This window comes from Eurosta solidaginis, chromosome 5 (genome assembly GCF_040869045.1).
Source record: "Eurosta solidaginis isolate ZX-2024a chromosome 5, ASM4086904v1, whole genome shotgun sequence".
Taxonomy (NCBI): domain Eukaryota; kingdom Metazoa; phylum Arthropoda; class Insecta; order Diptera; family Tephritidae; genus Eurosta; species Eurosta solidaginis.
The window spans coordinates 142,492,643-142,508,889 of record NC_090323.1 but is presented as its reverse complement, the minus strand read 5'-3'; the positions used below and the strand labels follow the sequence as shown (position 1 = coordinate 142,508,889).

The 16,247-nt window shown below is 37.3% G+C and overlaps 1 protein-coding gene across 3 annotated transcripts in view; it reads left to right on the top strand.

Annotated features, from left to right (window-relative positions):
- Positions 1–16,247, top strand: part of Rab26 (RAS oncogene family member Rab26) — a 162,507-nt gene that overhangs the window by 130,790 nt on the left and 15,470 nt on the right. For all 3 annotated transcript variants that reach the window (XM_067788918.1, XM_067788921.1, XM_067788920.1), the window contains 3 exons: positions 7,773–7,881; positions 7,945–8,055; positions 10,543–10,687. In XM_067788918.1, coding sequence (XP_067645019.1) covers positions 7,773–7,881; positions 7,945–8,055; positions 10,543–10,687 — 365 coding nt within the window. The remainder of the gene's footprint in view (positions 1–7,772; positions 7,882–7,944; positions 8,056–10,542; positions 10,688–16,247) is intronic.

The following is a 16,247-nucleotide window of genomic DNA, read 5'->3' as shown; positions in this document are numbered from 1 at the left end:
ACTTGAAGACAATTTGAAAACATGTTCGCCTTGGGCCATTTTATTTGAATTCATTGTTAATTATTAATTTTTTGAAAAAATATGCAAAGTGAGTATATAAATTTATTATAAAACTTTTCTTTTAGTGTTTTGTTTTAATAACTTGGTGAATTGGGTGATTAGCTGACATCGAAAGCGCCTGTTTTTTGTTAATAACTTTTAAACAGTTGGAAAGAGTTAATTTTCGCAATTAGTTTCTTATAACTGGCAGTGGTGCGCATCCGTTGATACCACTTTCGACCAATTTTCGACATGTACAATAAATGGCCTACGCAGTCTTAAACGAGTAGAAAATATAGTAACGCGCCGGACGCCGCCGACGCGCCGATATTTTTGGCTTTCGGCGGCGGCGTGCGAAAAACGACTAAAATCGGCGGCGTATATCGCTAATACCTAGGACCTACCTAATTATTTTTTAGCTTTTAGTATTATTATTACTTAATGCAATTTTATTTTCAATAAAACCGTTTAACTTAAAATTTTTCTTTAATTATTTTATTTCTATTTTTATCATGCGTTATGATTTATCGAAGCCTTTTATCAACGATGTTTTTTTGTTGACGCATCATATAGTACAAAAACTTGTATTTCAATATAAGAACTGAAAATATAGGGAAATTTTAAACGACATTTGTAAAGGAAATGATGTGCTTTCAAGTGGTGTATATAGATTTTCAATGAAAATTTGTTTTTTTTTTGCGAAATTACATACTGAATGCAGACGAAAAAAGTGTTTTTCGTGCTTTTATATAAGAATATCCTAAAAACCAAACTAAATTTAAAAATCCGACTCAGTATACAGATTAAGAAAGCCGAAGACGTTTAGAAAATTATAGACTCATTCCTAGGTCGTACCTTTTTTAAAATTGTTTCTGTGAATCTATAATCCCAAGCCTTGTAAGTAACAAAAGTTGTTGAGTGTAATTTAGTATGTAGCTTACAATGAAATTTCAGGATGCCTTTGCGGTATGGCTCGAACCATGTATTATGTATTACCCAAGTTATATGAATTCCCTAAAAAAAATTTTAAATTTGTGTGCCAAAGTTAAACAAACATTTGGCTATTTCTTAGAAAGCAAAAGTTTTCTGGATTTCGCCTAAAGTTTAATAATATGGCTTATTTTCTCAAAATTGTTGATCCTGTCCCAGGAAATTTCTTTTCCTAGATTTGCAAGAATTTTGTGTTGTTCGTTTCAATGTCACTCTCGCTTCTCTCTATTGTAACTGAGCTCGAATTATACTTATTCCTAAATGTGTAAGAAGTTTCGCTTGTATCACGTGCGGTTTTATTTTATTATTGTGTACATCCATTCCATTCAATTGTCAGTTGTCGGTCGCCATATTATCTACCTGAAAATTAAACAGATTATGACATTTAGTGCTATCATCTCAACTGTAAAATATTTAATATTAATTGGGGTTTGAAGGGCCCTCTTTTTTCAAATATCTGGGTCTCAAGGCATCGTATCTTATCTTACTAAAATTTCAAATATATCACGGGGAACTGCTCCAGACATGGAAGTCGGTTAGATTGCCTTGCCGACGTTTTTCCTATGGTCATTAAAGAACCACCTATTAATCCATCACCAGAACAGCTAACGCTCAGATATTTGGGGTACATAACCACAACTAACAAAGACCCTGCCAAGTAGCGCTCGACTTGCCAGAAAGCTTTAAAAACACCCGACATGTGGCGTTGTCTCGAAGATATACAAGGTTTCACTTTAGATTCAAAGCAATGTCTCGAGGTGATTTACTGTTTTCATATCGTAACCTTCAGCTTTGACATCTTTAAACCGCTTACCATCAAACGGCTGGTCAATATCCGATTAGGTCAAGCATCGTCATGTAGATATCCCTTCGAAATCGGCCCATTTTTGAAAGGCTATTCACATTCACAAATCAATAACTTTGACCCAATCTTTATACAGAAAAAAGGATCATTCCTTGTCATCCCATTTCTACAAAACCGAAAAAAAAATTCTACTAATAGCTCCAGAACTGTACTCAGAAATATCAATGTCGCATTAGGTTTCTACTACAATCTTTTGAAAATTTTATAACTATATTTCAATTAAAAAAAAATTAAGAAAGTAGATAGATGTTTATTTCCTTCTGTTCTCTTTTTATCTTTCGCGTTCTCATTTTACACTAAGAATCAGTTAAACTATGTATATGCTTCTAGTAAAAACATTTTGTAAAAAAATACCCAACATCTACTTTAAAACAACCCTATCCTACATTTATTGGATAGTGCAACGCCATGAACCAATGACTAAAGATCCCGTAATGCCACAACCGTGTATTTGTAATTTAATTTAGGAAAAAAGTTACTGTCAAATGACGTAACGCTTTTGAAGTTTTTAGGATTCTTCAATTATTATTTTTCTTTAAATTTTCATTGACTATTTTTATTAACGAACAAAAATTTTAATTTCGTAAAAGTTGATTTTTTCCTTGAAATTGTTTATTATTTTCAATCAAAATCCAAGCGAAGGGATTTTTAGTCGTTTGTGGTGATGCATATCATTCGGTCCAGTTCAGGAACCTAACATCAAAACCAAGAAGAATTATTTAAGGGATGCCCCATGCGTGTTCCATTCCCACTATTGCGTAATTTTTATATATCGAAGCTGCCTTTCCCACCCGAAGTACTTACCATTGTTTTCTACATTAACAACTTCTAAATTAACAACTATTTTCCGAGTCTTTCGTGTTCGCCTTATGAAATTTGGCATTATCGCCAGCCAATTCTTCAGCGACCATATTCACCACGTGAACAAAAAAAGAGTAGGAAATGTCCTAGTCGATAAATGCTAGGCGAACCCCGCTCTCAGAGTCCAATATCCGAAGCTCCCAGTTGAAGAAAGCCAAATTCCCCGGGAATCACACAACTGTGGCACAACTTCCATCTGAATACCGTATAGGTAAAACTCTTATCTGCCCAGAATCAACCCCTATATACATAATGTATTTCCTGTATGTACGTCACCAATGCCTTTAACTTTCTTTGGTACAAAATTGTTGAAACACCAATTTTCCGTGGTATTCTGTTAGAGGATATGGCAACAACCAAACGGAAATGCACGACATTTAAGGCCCCCCTTTTGCCACGATATCAAAATTATATTTTGAAGCAGTTTGAATTACGGAGCTCACAGTGGGTAAATAACGCAGGACACTGTATGGATTAGGCTCCTCGTGGTTTTTCTTTCACATGAATGTAGAACTGCGTAAATCATTGTGTTATTTGCTGGGATGTCTTGTTTTTCGCAATTTAATACACTCTTTGGCAGTGAGCACTTTTAGCGTCACTATGAACTATGAACGCAGTATTCTAACAGGCCTGAAACCTTCTCCGTTGAGTTTCATTTAAGTCAGGCGGCAGGCCAGTTGCCTTGAAAACAATCCTTCTTTATCATTCCCTCAAGCACTGGCAGCAAGTAACTTAAGGATTTTATTGCGCCTTAGAAATGTGTAGGAAAGAACACTAACCACTGGGAATTTTTCGACGGGGTTTCTAAAATCAATGGCTAATGTCTTAAAATAAAGTTTTTTGTAGTTTTTATTTAAGTTTTCTCATAAATTAATAATTTGAATTTAGTTTTTCCTATAGAAATTTCAAAAAATAACAATAAATGTCCAATTCAAACAATTTTCTTTGTTTTTCGTCTTTCCCTTTTATTACATTTCACTTCATTTGAAACATATTTCAAAATCGTGAAGTCACAGCAGAATTTTTACTTTTTGTTGTTGTCTTTAATACGAGATCTGTTACTTGGTTCATGGTTTTTAAGAATAAGTGGAGAAGAGGGAAAAATTAAATCCCCTTTTTCAAAAAGGCACAAATTCAACAAAAAATCTCTTTTTGAAACATGACCATTGATAATGCTTTAGCCAAGGGCTTTGTTAGAGAATGTGGCAGTAATAACAACCTGTTAGTCCCATTTGTCACTGAGGAAAAATGATGGTGTGCATAATGCTTCATAGTTAAATCCTAAGATGGATATATGGATTGCGGGTTAGCAGCTGAAAGCTTCTCAGCAATTTGAGCTATCGCTGTCAGCCCGCTTTCAAACTCGGCTACTATCTTCCAAGCAGAAGTCCTGGGGTTGTTGTTGTTGTTGTATTAACAATACACTCCCCGAAGGCTTTGGGAAATGTTATCGATGTTGATGGTCCTTTGCCCGATATATATCCGGTACGTTCCGGTAACAAAGCACCGTTAAGCTACTAGCTTGACCATCTCGGGAACGATTTATGTGTCCACATTAAACCTTCTGGGCCATCTCGCTCTCCCCATCCCCTAGTTACATGAGGAACTTGGGGTCGCCAGAGCCTCGGTTGTTAGTCAAACAGGATTCGCCACGGGTAGGTGAGGTTAACAATTGGGTTGGAGAAGCTATATATTGCGGTGGCAACCCCTTGAGAGGGTTGCGCTACACAACCCCTAGAATCAATTTGGTATTTTAGTCGCCTCTTACGACAGGCATACCTACCGCGGGTATATTCTAAGCCCCCTAACCCGCTGGGTTTCAGAAGTACTGGGGTCTTGTCCTGTAACTATATTCGAAGAAAAATGCGTTTCAAAGGCTTTCAAATCAAAAAATAATAATTTTTTTCAAAAAAAAAATTTTTTATCCGAAAAAAATTTCTTTCGAATAGAGTTACACACTTACTCAAGCAGCGCTCTTGACGCTTAACTCTCCATCGCCTAAGATCGTCAGCAACTGCAAGAGGTCGCTTTAGGATGCAGCTAACTACGCAACAGGCTCCGATGAATGCAGCATAGGTGGTCGAGATGCATCATTTAAGAAAATAAATCTTTAGGATCATTGCCACAATCACTGGCCACTGGCCTGCTTGTAGCAAGGACGGATATCCCTTTTTACAGCATTGGCATGAGCTGCGTCGGAGACAGCTGCAAAGAAACAGTCACGCACTTCCTTTAGCTATGACCAGCTTGAGCACACGTTAGGTTTCAAACTATTGGCAGTTCAAGTTCAAACGGCCGAGCCAAATGTTTTGAAAAAAGTGCCGAACATCCTTTTGACGAGCAGCAAGAAAGTGCATCAAAACAGCACCACATTCTCTACTTGCGGGTCTTTAGCATACGGGCAGCACAGCAAACAGGATTTGTGCTTATTTGTGGCATCTGCAAAATAATTACAAAGTTCTAGTACTCAACATTGTTACAAAATTGTGTTTTTATTTGTAATTTACCCAAAAATTTACAGCTAAATTATTAAAATGTTCACGAATGTTATCAAAAAAAACTATCAAAACTAAAAAAGTGTACCCAATTAAATAAAATAAATAAATGTAAGGCGCGATAACCTCCGAAGAGATCTAAGGCCGAGCTTCTCTTCAAATTTGCGTCGTGCTCCTCTTGATTTTCCCTACAAATTGGCCGGACGGGACCTACATGTTTTATGCCGACTCCGAACGGCATCTGCAAGGCAGATGAGTTTTCACTGAGAGCTTTTCATGGCAGAAATACACCCGGAGCGCTTGCCAAACACTGCCGAGGGTCGACCCCGCTTAGAAAAATTTTCTTCTAATTGAAAACCCTTATTTCTAAAATTTTGATGTTGCCTTGCGCGGGGTATGAACCCAGGGCATAAAGTGTGTTAGGCGGATCACGCTACCATCACACCACGGTACCCAAGTAACATTTTTTGTCTGAAAAGTAAAACTTTCAGTACTGTTTTAAAGTTTTGTTCATTAGTAATGTTCCAATGACGCGTGAACCAGATACGGATAGAAATTTAACATGTAAACGCAACAACAACGTTGTGGTCCTGATATTTATCTGGTTAAATTTTGATCCGTATAACAGTTCTGTTCGTTTTGTTTTCTGCAGTAGATTTTTGACAGCTAACCACATTTGAGTTGGTAGCACTGAAATAAATATGTGTATACATAAAAGATTTCGCCATATTTAAAAGCAAAAACACGGAAAGAGTAAACAACTTGAAGAAAATGTAAGGAAAATAAATAGTTTGTTTACGTGTGAAACTATTTAAATCATGATTCAATTACACGAGGTTTTGCATGTAGCTTTTTTTAAAATGTGACACTCCGCACTCATGGTTGTTTTTAAGAAGAAGTAGAGAAGGGGGAAAATGAAATCCCCTTTTTCAAAAAGGCAAAAATTCGACAAAAATCTACTTTGAGACATGGCGATTAATAGAGCTTTAGCCAAGGGCTTTGTTAGAGAATATGGCCGTAATAAACAACCTGTTAGTCACATTTGACACAGAGGGAAAATGATGGTGTGCATAACGCGTCATAGATAAATCCCAAGATGGATATATGGACTGAGGTTTAGGAGCTGAAAGCTTCTCAGCAATTATAGCTGTCGCTGTCAGCCCATCTTTCAAACTCGGCTAGTATGATTGAAGCAGAAGTCCTGGGGTCTTATCCTGTAACTATATTCCAAGAAAAAAACGTTTCTAAAGCTTTCAAATAAAAAAATTTTTTAATCCGAAAAAAATTTCTTTCGAATAGAGTTACAAAAAAACACACCTAAACACTTACTGTAAGAGGTCGCTTTACGCTGCAGCTAACTACGCAACAGGCACCGATGGATGCATCATAGGTGGTCGAAATGCATCATTTAAGAAAATAAATCTCTCATTGCCACAATCACTGGCCACTGGCCTGATGAAGCAAGAACGGATATCCCGTTTTACATCATTGGCATGAGCTGCGTCCAGGAGAGCTGCTAAGAAACAGCCACGCAATGCCTTTAGCTATGCCCAGCTTGAGCAAACGCTAGGTTTCAAACTATTGGCAGTTACACACAGCCGGAACTTTCGGAAGTTTCTTAGTACTCCGTAAACGAGATCTGGAAGTTCAAACGGCCGAACGAAAAGTTTTGAAAAGAGCGCCCAAAATCCTTTTGACCAGCAGCAAGAAAGAGCATCAAACCAGCATCATGTTCTTTACTTGCGGGTTGCGTTTTTATTAGTAATTTACCTAAAATTATTAAATTTTTCACGAACGAAAGAAAAGAAACTATCAAAACTAAAAAAGTAAAATTTTCAGTACTGTTTTAAAGTTTTGTTCATTATTCAGAAAGAAGTTTGAAAAGAAATAACACTTTTCATTTTTAGGAGCGACTTGGGAGTTTGGAATGTGAAACGCACAGGGTGGTGTAAGGCTACATGGGTAACCTTTAATAATTAAACCATGATTCAAATATTAATAAAATAAATTTCACTGGTAGGGAAAAGAGAATGTGGATCACCACCATCAACAAAATAGATGTTTTATATTAGTGCTGTCATAAAGTTGATCCAGATCGTTCAAATGAGATTTGATCTTGAGCTAGAGCTCGATAACTCAATGGGACGCTCCTATTATTCAGCAAGGAGTGTGAAAAGCAGTAACACTTTTCATTTTTAGGAGCGACTTTTGAGTTGGAATGTGAAAAGCACAGGGTGGTCTAAGGCTACATGGGTAACCTCTAATAATTAAACCATGGTGTACATCTACATAAGTTCCCCATACATACAAATGTTTGCCCACTATTTTAAATGTTAATCAGTAATAAATGTTGTATGTGTAATGTTACCCATTCCAGCAGTGCTTAAGTAAATATCAATTTGCAATTGCATTTATGGATTAGAGAAAAATTTTATACTTTGTATGTGTATGTATATGTATACTTTTATGAGTACCAACGTACATATTTATATTAATATGAATCTTTTTTTTTTAAATGACAGAATAAAGTTGTAGTTGTGGATGGTACGCGTGTCAAATTGCAAATATGGGACACAGCTGGTCAGGAGCGTTTTCGCAGTGTAACCCATGCTTATTATCGAGATGCACATGGTATGTTTAATATATAACTGAATAGCTTTATGAAATTAATCATTCCTCCTTATTTTTAACTAGCACTTCTTCTTTTATATGATGTCACTAATAAAACTACCTACGACAATATTCGCGCATGGTTGGGTGAGATAAGAGAATATGCACAGGATGATGTTGTGATAGTTCTTATTGGTTAGTATTTTCATGTATAATAAATGTATATGTACATTTGTACATACATATATACAAACGTATATACATATGTATGTAGGTATGCCCACTAGAATGCTACGCTCTATGTGCATATGTATGAAAAATTCAAATTCATTTTCAAACAGATTGAAAAAATGTATTTAATTTCAAATATATGAGACGAAACAATAGATATCATAGAGCTTTTCGTAATCCCAGAGCTAAGCGAAAAGGGGACTTAGAATATTTCTGAGATTGGCAGGCCGGCCGGTTGAACGAGGCAACTTAAGTCCATAGACCTGTAGGTTCGAAAATCAATTATTCTCGAGGAAAGAATCATTTCCGTGGCAGTTGGGTTAATACCTAGTGGCTTAGAAGGTTTAATGTGGTCATATTAATCGTTGTTCGGGCTAGTACCTTAATGTTGCTTGTTACTGGAACGTACTGGATATATATCCGTCAAAGGACCATCTACATCGGTAACACTCCCCAAAACCTTATTGCTACAACAATAACAACAACATGACCACATTGAACCTTCTAGGCTATCCCGCCATCCACCCCTAGTTCCATGAGGAGCTTGGGGTCGCCAGGGCCTAGCCCTTACGATAAATGGGAAAACGAGGGAACCGAGAGTACAAAAGTACCGCAAGCTGAGTAATCAGTAATCAGTTTGATTTAAACACGCTATTAGTTGTGAAGTGAAGTATAATTGTAAAGTACTGCCAAAGTAGTCCAAATAAAGACCATTTTGCAATAGCGTTCAGCGATTCGAACGTTAGCAGAAAGTGCATAATTATCAGGAATTTCCCAGAATTCGTTACAGGACGTTCACTGGCGAGTACAACCAAGTCCAGGTCACGACTCTACACAAATTCGTTGTTGCAGATATTGTTGATAAATTTATGTTGGGAGTGAACTTCTTAGTTGACCATAGCATAAACATCGACTTGCAAAGAAGGACTATGCGAAATAAGAGTAAGGAGGTGTCACTCATCTCCGGCTATATTATTGAGTCTGGTGAACAAGTGCTGGTTGAGGAGAGTGGACAGATTCCACCAATATCGAAGGCCGTAGACTGGGCAAAAAAGTATGGGAGAAACAAGTCAAAGAATGTACCTGTTGTGAAAGCACTGGCATTGACAAAGCCAAATAGCATCCGAAGTAAGGAAACAACTTCTCCAGGAGAATGCAGGATGGTTCCAAGCCAGTACCCACTACTGTTTTGAACCACCAAATCGAGACTGATGATGCAAGGTCGATCCGTCAAGTGGAGGCGATTTGTTTAGCCTTTTGTTCAGCCTTTCAAATGGTAATATGATGGTAACGGATTAAAGCTATCACAAAATCTACTATAGAATTATCGATCTTTGGTTTAAGACAGAAAAAATAATTTTATTTTTTATCTGCATAGGAAATTCATTACTTTTACTCCTCTGGGACATCCTTAAGCCGTGTCCAACTGGGACCATAAATACATATGTCATATTTTGACCCTGTTATTACCGTAATAAATGATAAGACTAGAAACATTCGTTTTTTGATTCATAAGATCCACCCTAATGTAAATATCAGATTTTGTTGGGAGTTGAATTTACAATACAATATTATTTTTCAAACTATAGAATGGTGCCACTATCGATAGTTTTGCAGTTGTAGCCTAAAATGTATACGCAACTTAGATATTATATTCGCGATTGTAGACAGCTGTTAGTGTTTTCTAAAGCAAACCTCTTCACGACATTTGTGTACGTTACATTAATTACTGCTCGAGTAACGGCTTGTTGTTGTTGTTGTTGGTGTAGCGATAAGGTTGCTCCCCGAAGGTTTTGGGGAGTGTTATCGTTGTGATGGTCCTTTGCCGGATGCAGATCCGGTACGCTCCGGCAACACAGCACCATTAAGGTGCTAGACCGATCATCTTGGGAACGATTTATGTGACCACATTAAACCTTCAGGCCATCCCTCCGTCCCCACCCCAAGTTGCATGAGGAGCTTGGTGTCGCCAGAGCCTCGTCTGTTAGTGAAACAGGATTCGCCGCGGATAGGTGAGGTTGACCACTGGGTTTGGTGAAGCTATATATTGCGCTGGCAATTTAAAGGGTTGCGCTGCACAACCCCTTGGATCTGGTACTTTAGTTGCCTCTTACGACAGGCATACTTACCACGGGTATATTCTGACCCCCTAACCCGCTGGGGGTAAAGAGTAAGAGCTCTCGAAGGATGGAGTGAATTTTCCAGCTTTTTATCCAAAGTCCTTAGGTTAAACCCTAAAAAGGAGGCTACAAGTTGAATAAGATAATGTTTATAAGACAATTGTTTTCCGGGTCGTATGAATGAATATAATTACATATCCCATTGACAGATGAATATTTTTGGAAATGTCATAAAAAATTAAGACAAAATGAAATAATCAATTTTTCCAAACAGAGAAGGGAGCCTTTGATTTAAAGTAAGTCCAAGAACTGACTTTTTATGATTTTTCAGGCAATAAAGCTGACTGCAGCAACAGCGAGCGACAAGTAAAACGCGAAGATGGTGAACGGTTGTCGCGGGAACACAATGTACCCTTCATGGAAACATCTGCAAAAACCGGCTTGAATGTTGAACTTGCTTTCTCTGCTATAGCCAGGTTTGTATTAGAAAAGTCTTAGGTGCATATATGTTTATGTATATATAAATCACCCATAATAGACTTGTTTCAATCAATTAGAAAGTTTCTTCTAATTAAAATTTTTTTCTTTTATAAACCTTATTGATGTGTCAAGATCTTTGCTCGCGGTATAGGGAAATTCTGAATGTAAGCGTAATGTGTAACGTGTAATCGTACGCGTAGTCTTTTAAAGTGGTATTCTACATGAGAGATATACATATACGTAAAATGTGAATGCGGGCATAATGTGTGGTGCATGTATACTGTGTGGGATACTACAAATTGTAAACGTAAGCGGTAGAGTGGAAATGGGCGATATCAAACAGCAAATCAAGGCGAGGCAAGACGAAGCAAGAAAATAAAAGAAAAGAAAAGAAAAGGAAAGAAAAGGAAAGAAAAGAAAAGACTTCCTTAGTGACAGCAGTGCACTCATCAGAGTAAGACTGTAGCTTTTAGATCTAGAAGCACCAAGTGGTATAGGTCCTGAAATATCTCTAGTTTCTTAGGTCTTTCAGTTTGGTTGTCAGACAAACAATTCTCACCATAGGACATAAGCACTTTATTATATGCAAAATTAAAAAAAACTCGAGAACTTAGAGTTTCAGGATTTTACTTTAGCGAATCCGATTGAAAAATTAAGACTTACAAATATTATACCTGAGTTTGTATGAGCTGTGTACTCTTAGTTTAAGGGAAAGTAGGGAATTAATTTAATTTTGAACTATTTTGGATAAAATATATTTTGAGCCGAACCATATTTTAAATGGTTTTTGATTCGGTTTTTGAATTTTAAAATAAAATCGGAGCCCGTTTACAGCCCCGAAAAAAACAATATTTGTGACGCAATATTCGAACCATGATACCATTGTGAATTCATACAAGTGAAAAATCTTTCTATTCCTTCATTGCCATACCTACCTGTCAAATAATAGCTGACAGGGAGAATGGCTGTCGCGAATGGCCAGAGAATGGAAGATAGGTTTGTTTTTTGCTCGCGGTTATTAAATTGAACTGCCATGAATTGCCCATTTGTATCTCAAATCAGCTTTTTCTTTTAAATGTGTATGCTGAAAATCAGACTACATATTTCTATTCATTTCTAAAATCTAGTTAACAGATAACATCTGAGCAGCCAGTTAAGCAAAATTTTTAAAATATGTAAATAATGCACTAAACGAGTCGTCTACAAAAATTTTTGAAAAAACACTATTGAGCAAATAATTTAAGGAATCGAACAGCGATTGAACAGGTGATCGAGGCTGTTTACTATTGTGAACGTTTTTGTCAAACATTCGCCACTGCACGGTGGATCGAGGGACTCCAAAGCTATGACCATTCCATTGGGCATCGGAAAGGTAGTACCCATGGGAATGCCGATGCAATGTCACGAAGACCATTTAATTTGGAATTCAAACACTGTTCGAAAGCTGAGCCTAAAGAAGAAATCATAGAAGTCCGGTTTATGACTATAACGTGTTCGGATGAATGGGACATGGGACAACTAAGGAAGTGTCAGCTAGTAGATACAGATTTGTCACATGTTATGCAAGGGCTCGAATGAAACGAAAGACCAAATAAAGAGGAGATGTCAGCAGAGAGTCCTATTGGGAAGTCTTATTGGGCCCACTGGAACAGTTTACAATTGATATCAGGTCAGGTTAGGCTTAAGTGGCTGCAGTCCGCATCGGAGCGGCACACCTAGGCCTTTGAAGGCCCATTGTGAAACCACACGGATTTGTTCCAACTCTCCTAATCAAACCACTTCGTTGAGTTTGTGAAGCTAACTAAGCATCGTGTATTGACCTCAGCTATATCAGTCAGATCTACAAGAAACATCTTGCCCATAAAACGTTGCCTTCTTCTACCGAGCGTTGGACGTTCACAGCTTCTATAATAATCATTAAATGGAGCGCCAATCCTTTCCGCATGCGGTCCAATACAAACGTGACCAGTGAAAATACCTACAACTAAGGAAAGATCCCTCTTACGTAGGGTGAGAAGCTCTCGCGATATCTTCTAATTCCATTCCGGCCATGTGAGTTTTGCCTCCTTTATAGAGCCTCCTTTATCCTGAGCTTGCAGGTGGAGAGCAGCATGCCCTACCTCTTCTAGGATGGCGAAAGTGGAAGGGAGGTACACTTTGTTGCAAGCTCATCCGCCATCTCATTACCTGGTATGCCCTTATGTTCCGAAACCCATACCAGATGCAGAGTAAACTATTCAGCCATCACGTTAAGTGATCTGCGACAGCCTACTACCGTTTCAGAGTTAGTTGTGACAGAGTCAAGGGCTTTCAGTGCTGCTTACTGTCTGAGAAAATATAAATGTGCTTCTGAGAGACTGCCTTCTGCCTAAGGCAGTCCACATCTTCTTGTATGGCCTGAAATACGCTAGAGTAATCCGGAAGGCGAAATGATCTTTGTATTTCCAATCGTTCCGAATAAACACCCCCTCCCACCCTGTTATCCAGTTTAGATCCATCTGTGTAGATCTGAATGCTGTTAGTGAGCCAATCAGGGTCATTCACCCACTGTTCCCTCTCAGGGATTAATACCTAGTATCCGTTGTTAAAGTTGGTATGTGGTTTGCTGAAATCTGTCCATTCTGGTATGCAGAATCTGTCGAGAATTTCAGTATGGTTGCAGTGAGACCATGTGGTCAGTTTCTTCAGCCTAATAACTGCAAATGCTGCATATTTTATGCCTACTATATCTATGGGTAGTAGGTTCAGTATTACATTCATAGTCTCCGTTGGCGTTGTGCGGATGGCTCCGCTTATGCAAATGAACTAGAGTGCTATTCCCGTTTAGCGGTCAAAACAAATCTGAATCTATTTCTTTACATTTGTATGCATCTTTTGCTTACAAATTATTTACTTTATTTTCTTATTCTATTCTTAGCTTAATCTGCGCCCTCTGTAATGCATGTAGTAGTTCATATGGGAATTTGGCAACGTCATCATTTTCCGCGAAAATTAGTTCACTAGCTTTGAGCAGTGAACAGAATATGTAGGAAGACCAACTTAAGTGTGGTCATATTTCATTATGTCGAAACAGAAGCGCATACTCAAAAATGCATTGTTTAGTCTGGTGTCCGAGTGTGGATAAAATTATCCAGAATATTGCTGTGGGAATGTGGCACATGGTATTAGCGTTAACCGCTGTTAACTACTCCCCCCCCCCCTTTAGAGAAAAGTCGTCCTCGGTTTTTTTAAGTTTTTGCTGAAGTGATTTAATTGCTTCACTTAGGCTTTTTTTCTCTTTATTTTTTTGCTTTCGAGATATGATTTTAAAAATTATCAAAATAAATGCAATGAAAATTACTGACGAGAAGAATAAATTGTATATTGAGACATGCAATGTAATTTTCTTTCTAAGGCCTTCTATATGGATAAGGTTCTTGAAATGAAGTTCTCGAAGAACGGGCAAGGAAAGATTTTGTGTGTGCTCTGTGATATTAACTCTATGTGCCAATGGAGTTTCTGGGTTAACGAAAATTCGTTCTTCCTTTTTTATGAATAGCGTTTGGTTAATTGTGACAGAGTCTTTGAATGTTACAAGGTAGGTACCATTAATTTGGGTTGGTTGCTTGTTGGAAATTTTGATGGTTGCAATCGCGTTATTTATAACGAGGACACCGTCATTGACCTCTGTTATTGGCTGTAGGTATGCCGTTACCTCGGAGCAGTTTGCTTCGTAAGTATTTAAAAGGTTTTTGAGACAGTGATTACCTGGTTCTTTAATATCTTGGCAAAAAATCGTACCACTTTGTTTGTTACAATTTTTCAACACTGTATAATTATTTTGACATTTTGCGGCTAAACTAGATTCGAAATTTATTATTTTGTTGTTATGGGAAACCGGATAGATAGAGGTTGCATTACAGAGGTCTCGAATAATAGGAAATCTAACATAGTAAATAATGATATTGTTTTGCTGAACTATCTTAAATTTGCTGCTAATTAATATATCATTAATACTTACACTAAAATTTTCATTATTAAAGATAAAGTTTATTTCATTATTGTCTAAAATTAATGGATTTATAATATTTGCCTTGGCTAGTGCTATTGACAATGCCGTATTTTCTAAATCTGCAATAATTGCTCTTGTTCTTCTACTTGCTAGTTGAAATAGATTTAGTGCTTGACTTTCAGAAAATTTCTTGGTGAAACTTAGTTTGTTTACTGCGTCCGTATGCTTGTTTATTTGTTCTTGTATTTTAGTATTTATTACCATTTGGTCGTCATTATTTTGTAATATTATTTCCGTTTTAGTCCTAAGTTCGTTAAAGTCGTCGAAGTCAGGGATACCGGCAATAACTTTTAATGCCGTGCCCAAAAAGTTTGGACTGCGCGAGTGTCGGTGATGAATTGTAATTGTGTTCAAAAGTCGATCTATTTGTTCTAGGTCAACTTCCAAAAGTTTCTTCAAGGAAGTCTGTGGGATATACGTCAGTAGATTTTCCGTCTCTTGTTGAAGTTGTTAATATTTTGTTAAGTTGGTCAAGTGTGCCATAGGAGTGGAGTACTCGAAAATCGCGACACGGCCTTTCGTAATGGGGATGTATTTTGATGTGGAATAGTTTATTATCTCGCCGAAAGCCTCCGCAATAAACAAAACGCTGAACAATTGAAACCGAAATAGGCTATGTTATTCTTAACACTTCTCCCTTTGCGTCTCTCCTTCTCTAACGTAAATTGTTTTTGTGAACCTTCCTACTGTCTATTAAGACCGCAGTCCCTAGGTCTTTTTGCACCTTCTTCTCCACGAAAACCTTATCAAATTTATTACCCAATCTTTTGTTTCTTCTCACGAAGACCACCTCACCCTCGTCAAAATGTCTTTTGTTTGCAGTAGTACGCCTTAACAGCTTCTCCTGAGCTGCCTTCAGTTTATCTTTTATTTTATTTAGTCTCGCGTGATCGAAGTCATTAATTATAGCAATTGGTTTTGCCCCTGTGACAGAATGATAAGTTTCATTATATTTTAGCGTAGCTAATCAAAACAATTGTATCCGAAATTTCCTGTTGAACCCTAACGCAACGCGCAATCTCCATTAAGGTCGAATGGAACCGTTCCACTTGCCCATTGCTCTTGCTATGAAGAGGTGGTACAAAGAACTGCCCGGCATCAAAGTAATTTTTCAATAGACTTTGAATAGCATTTGCCTGAAAAGATTTTTCGTTATCTGAAACTATTAGTTTTTGGTTTTTTTGTACCTACTTATCATCTGAAAGGGAGCATTTTTAATATCAATGAGATTTCTTGATGCAATCGGAATCACGGTCGCAAACTTTGAGAACTTATTGATAGAAGTCAAGAAATGTTGCTTGTTCGTGGAAAAAACATCAATATGCACTATTTGTCCGGGATATTCGGGAATAGGAGTTTCTCCAATAAAAGTGTCAGCGGGTTTCCTATTGTCTTTATTTTCCATACAAGTTTAGCAATTTTTAACAATAGAGTTAAGTAATTTTTTCATGTTTGGGAAATAATAGCTCTCTAGCAGTTGCTTAAAATTTTCGTTTACCGATCTA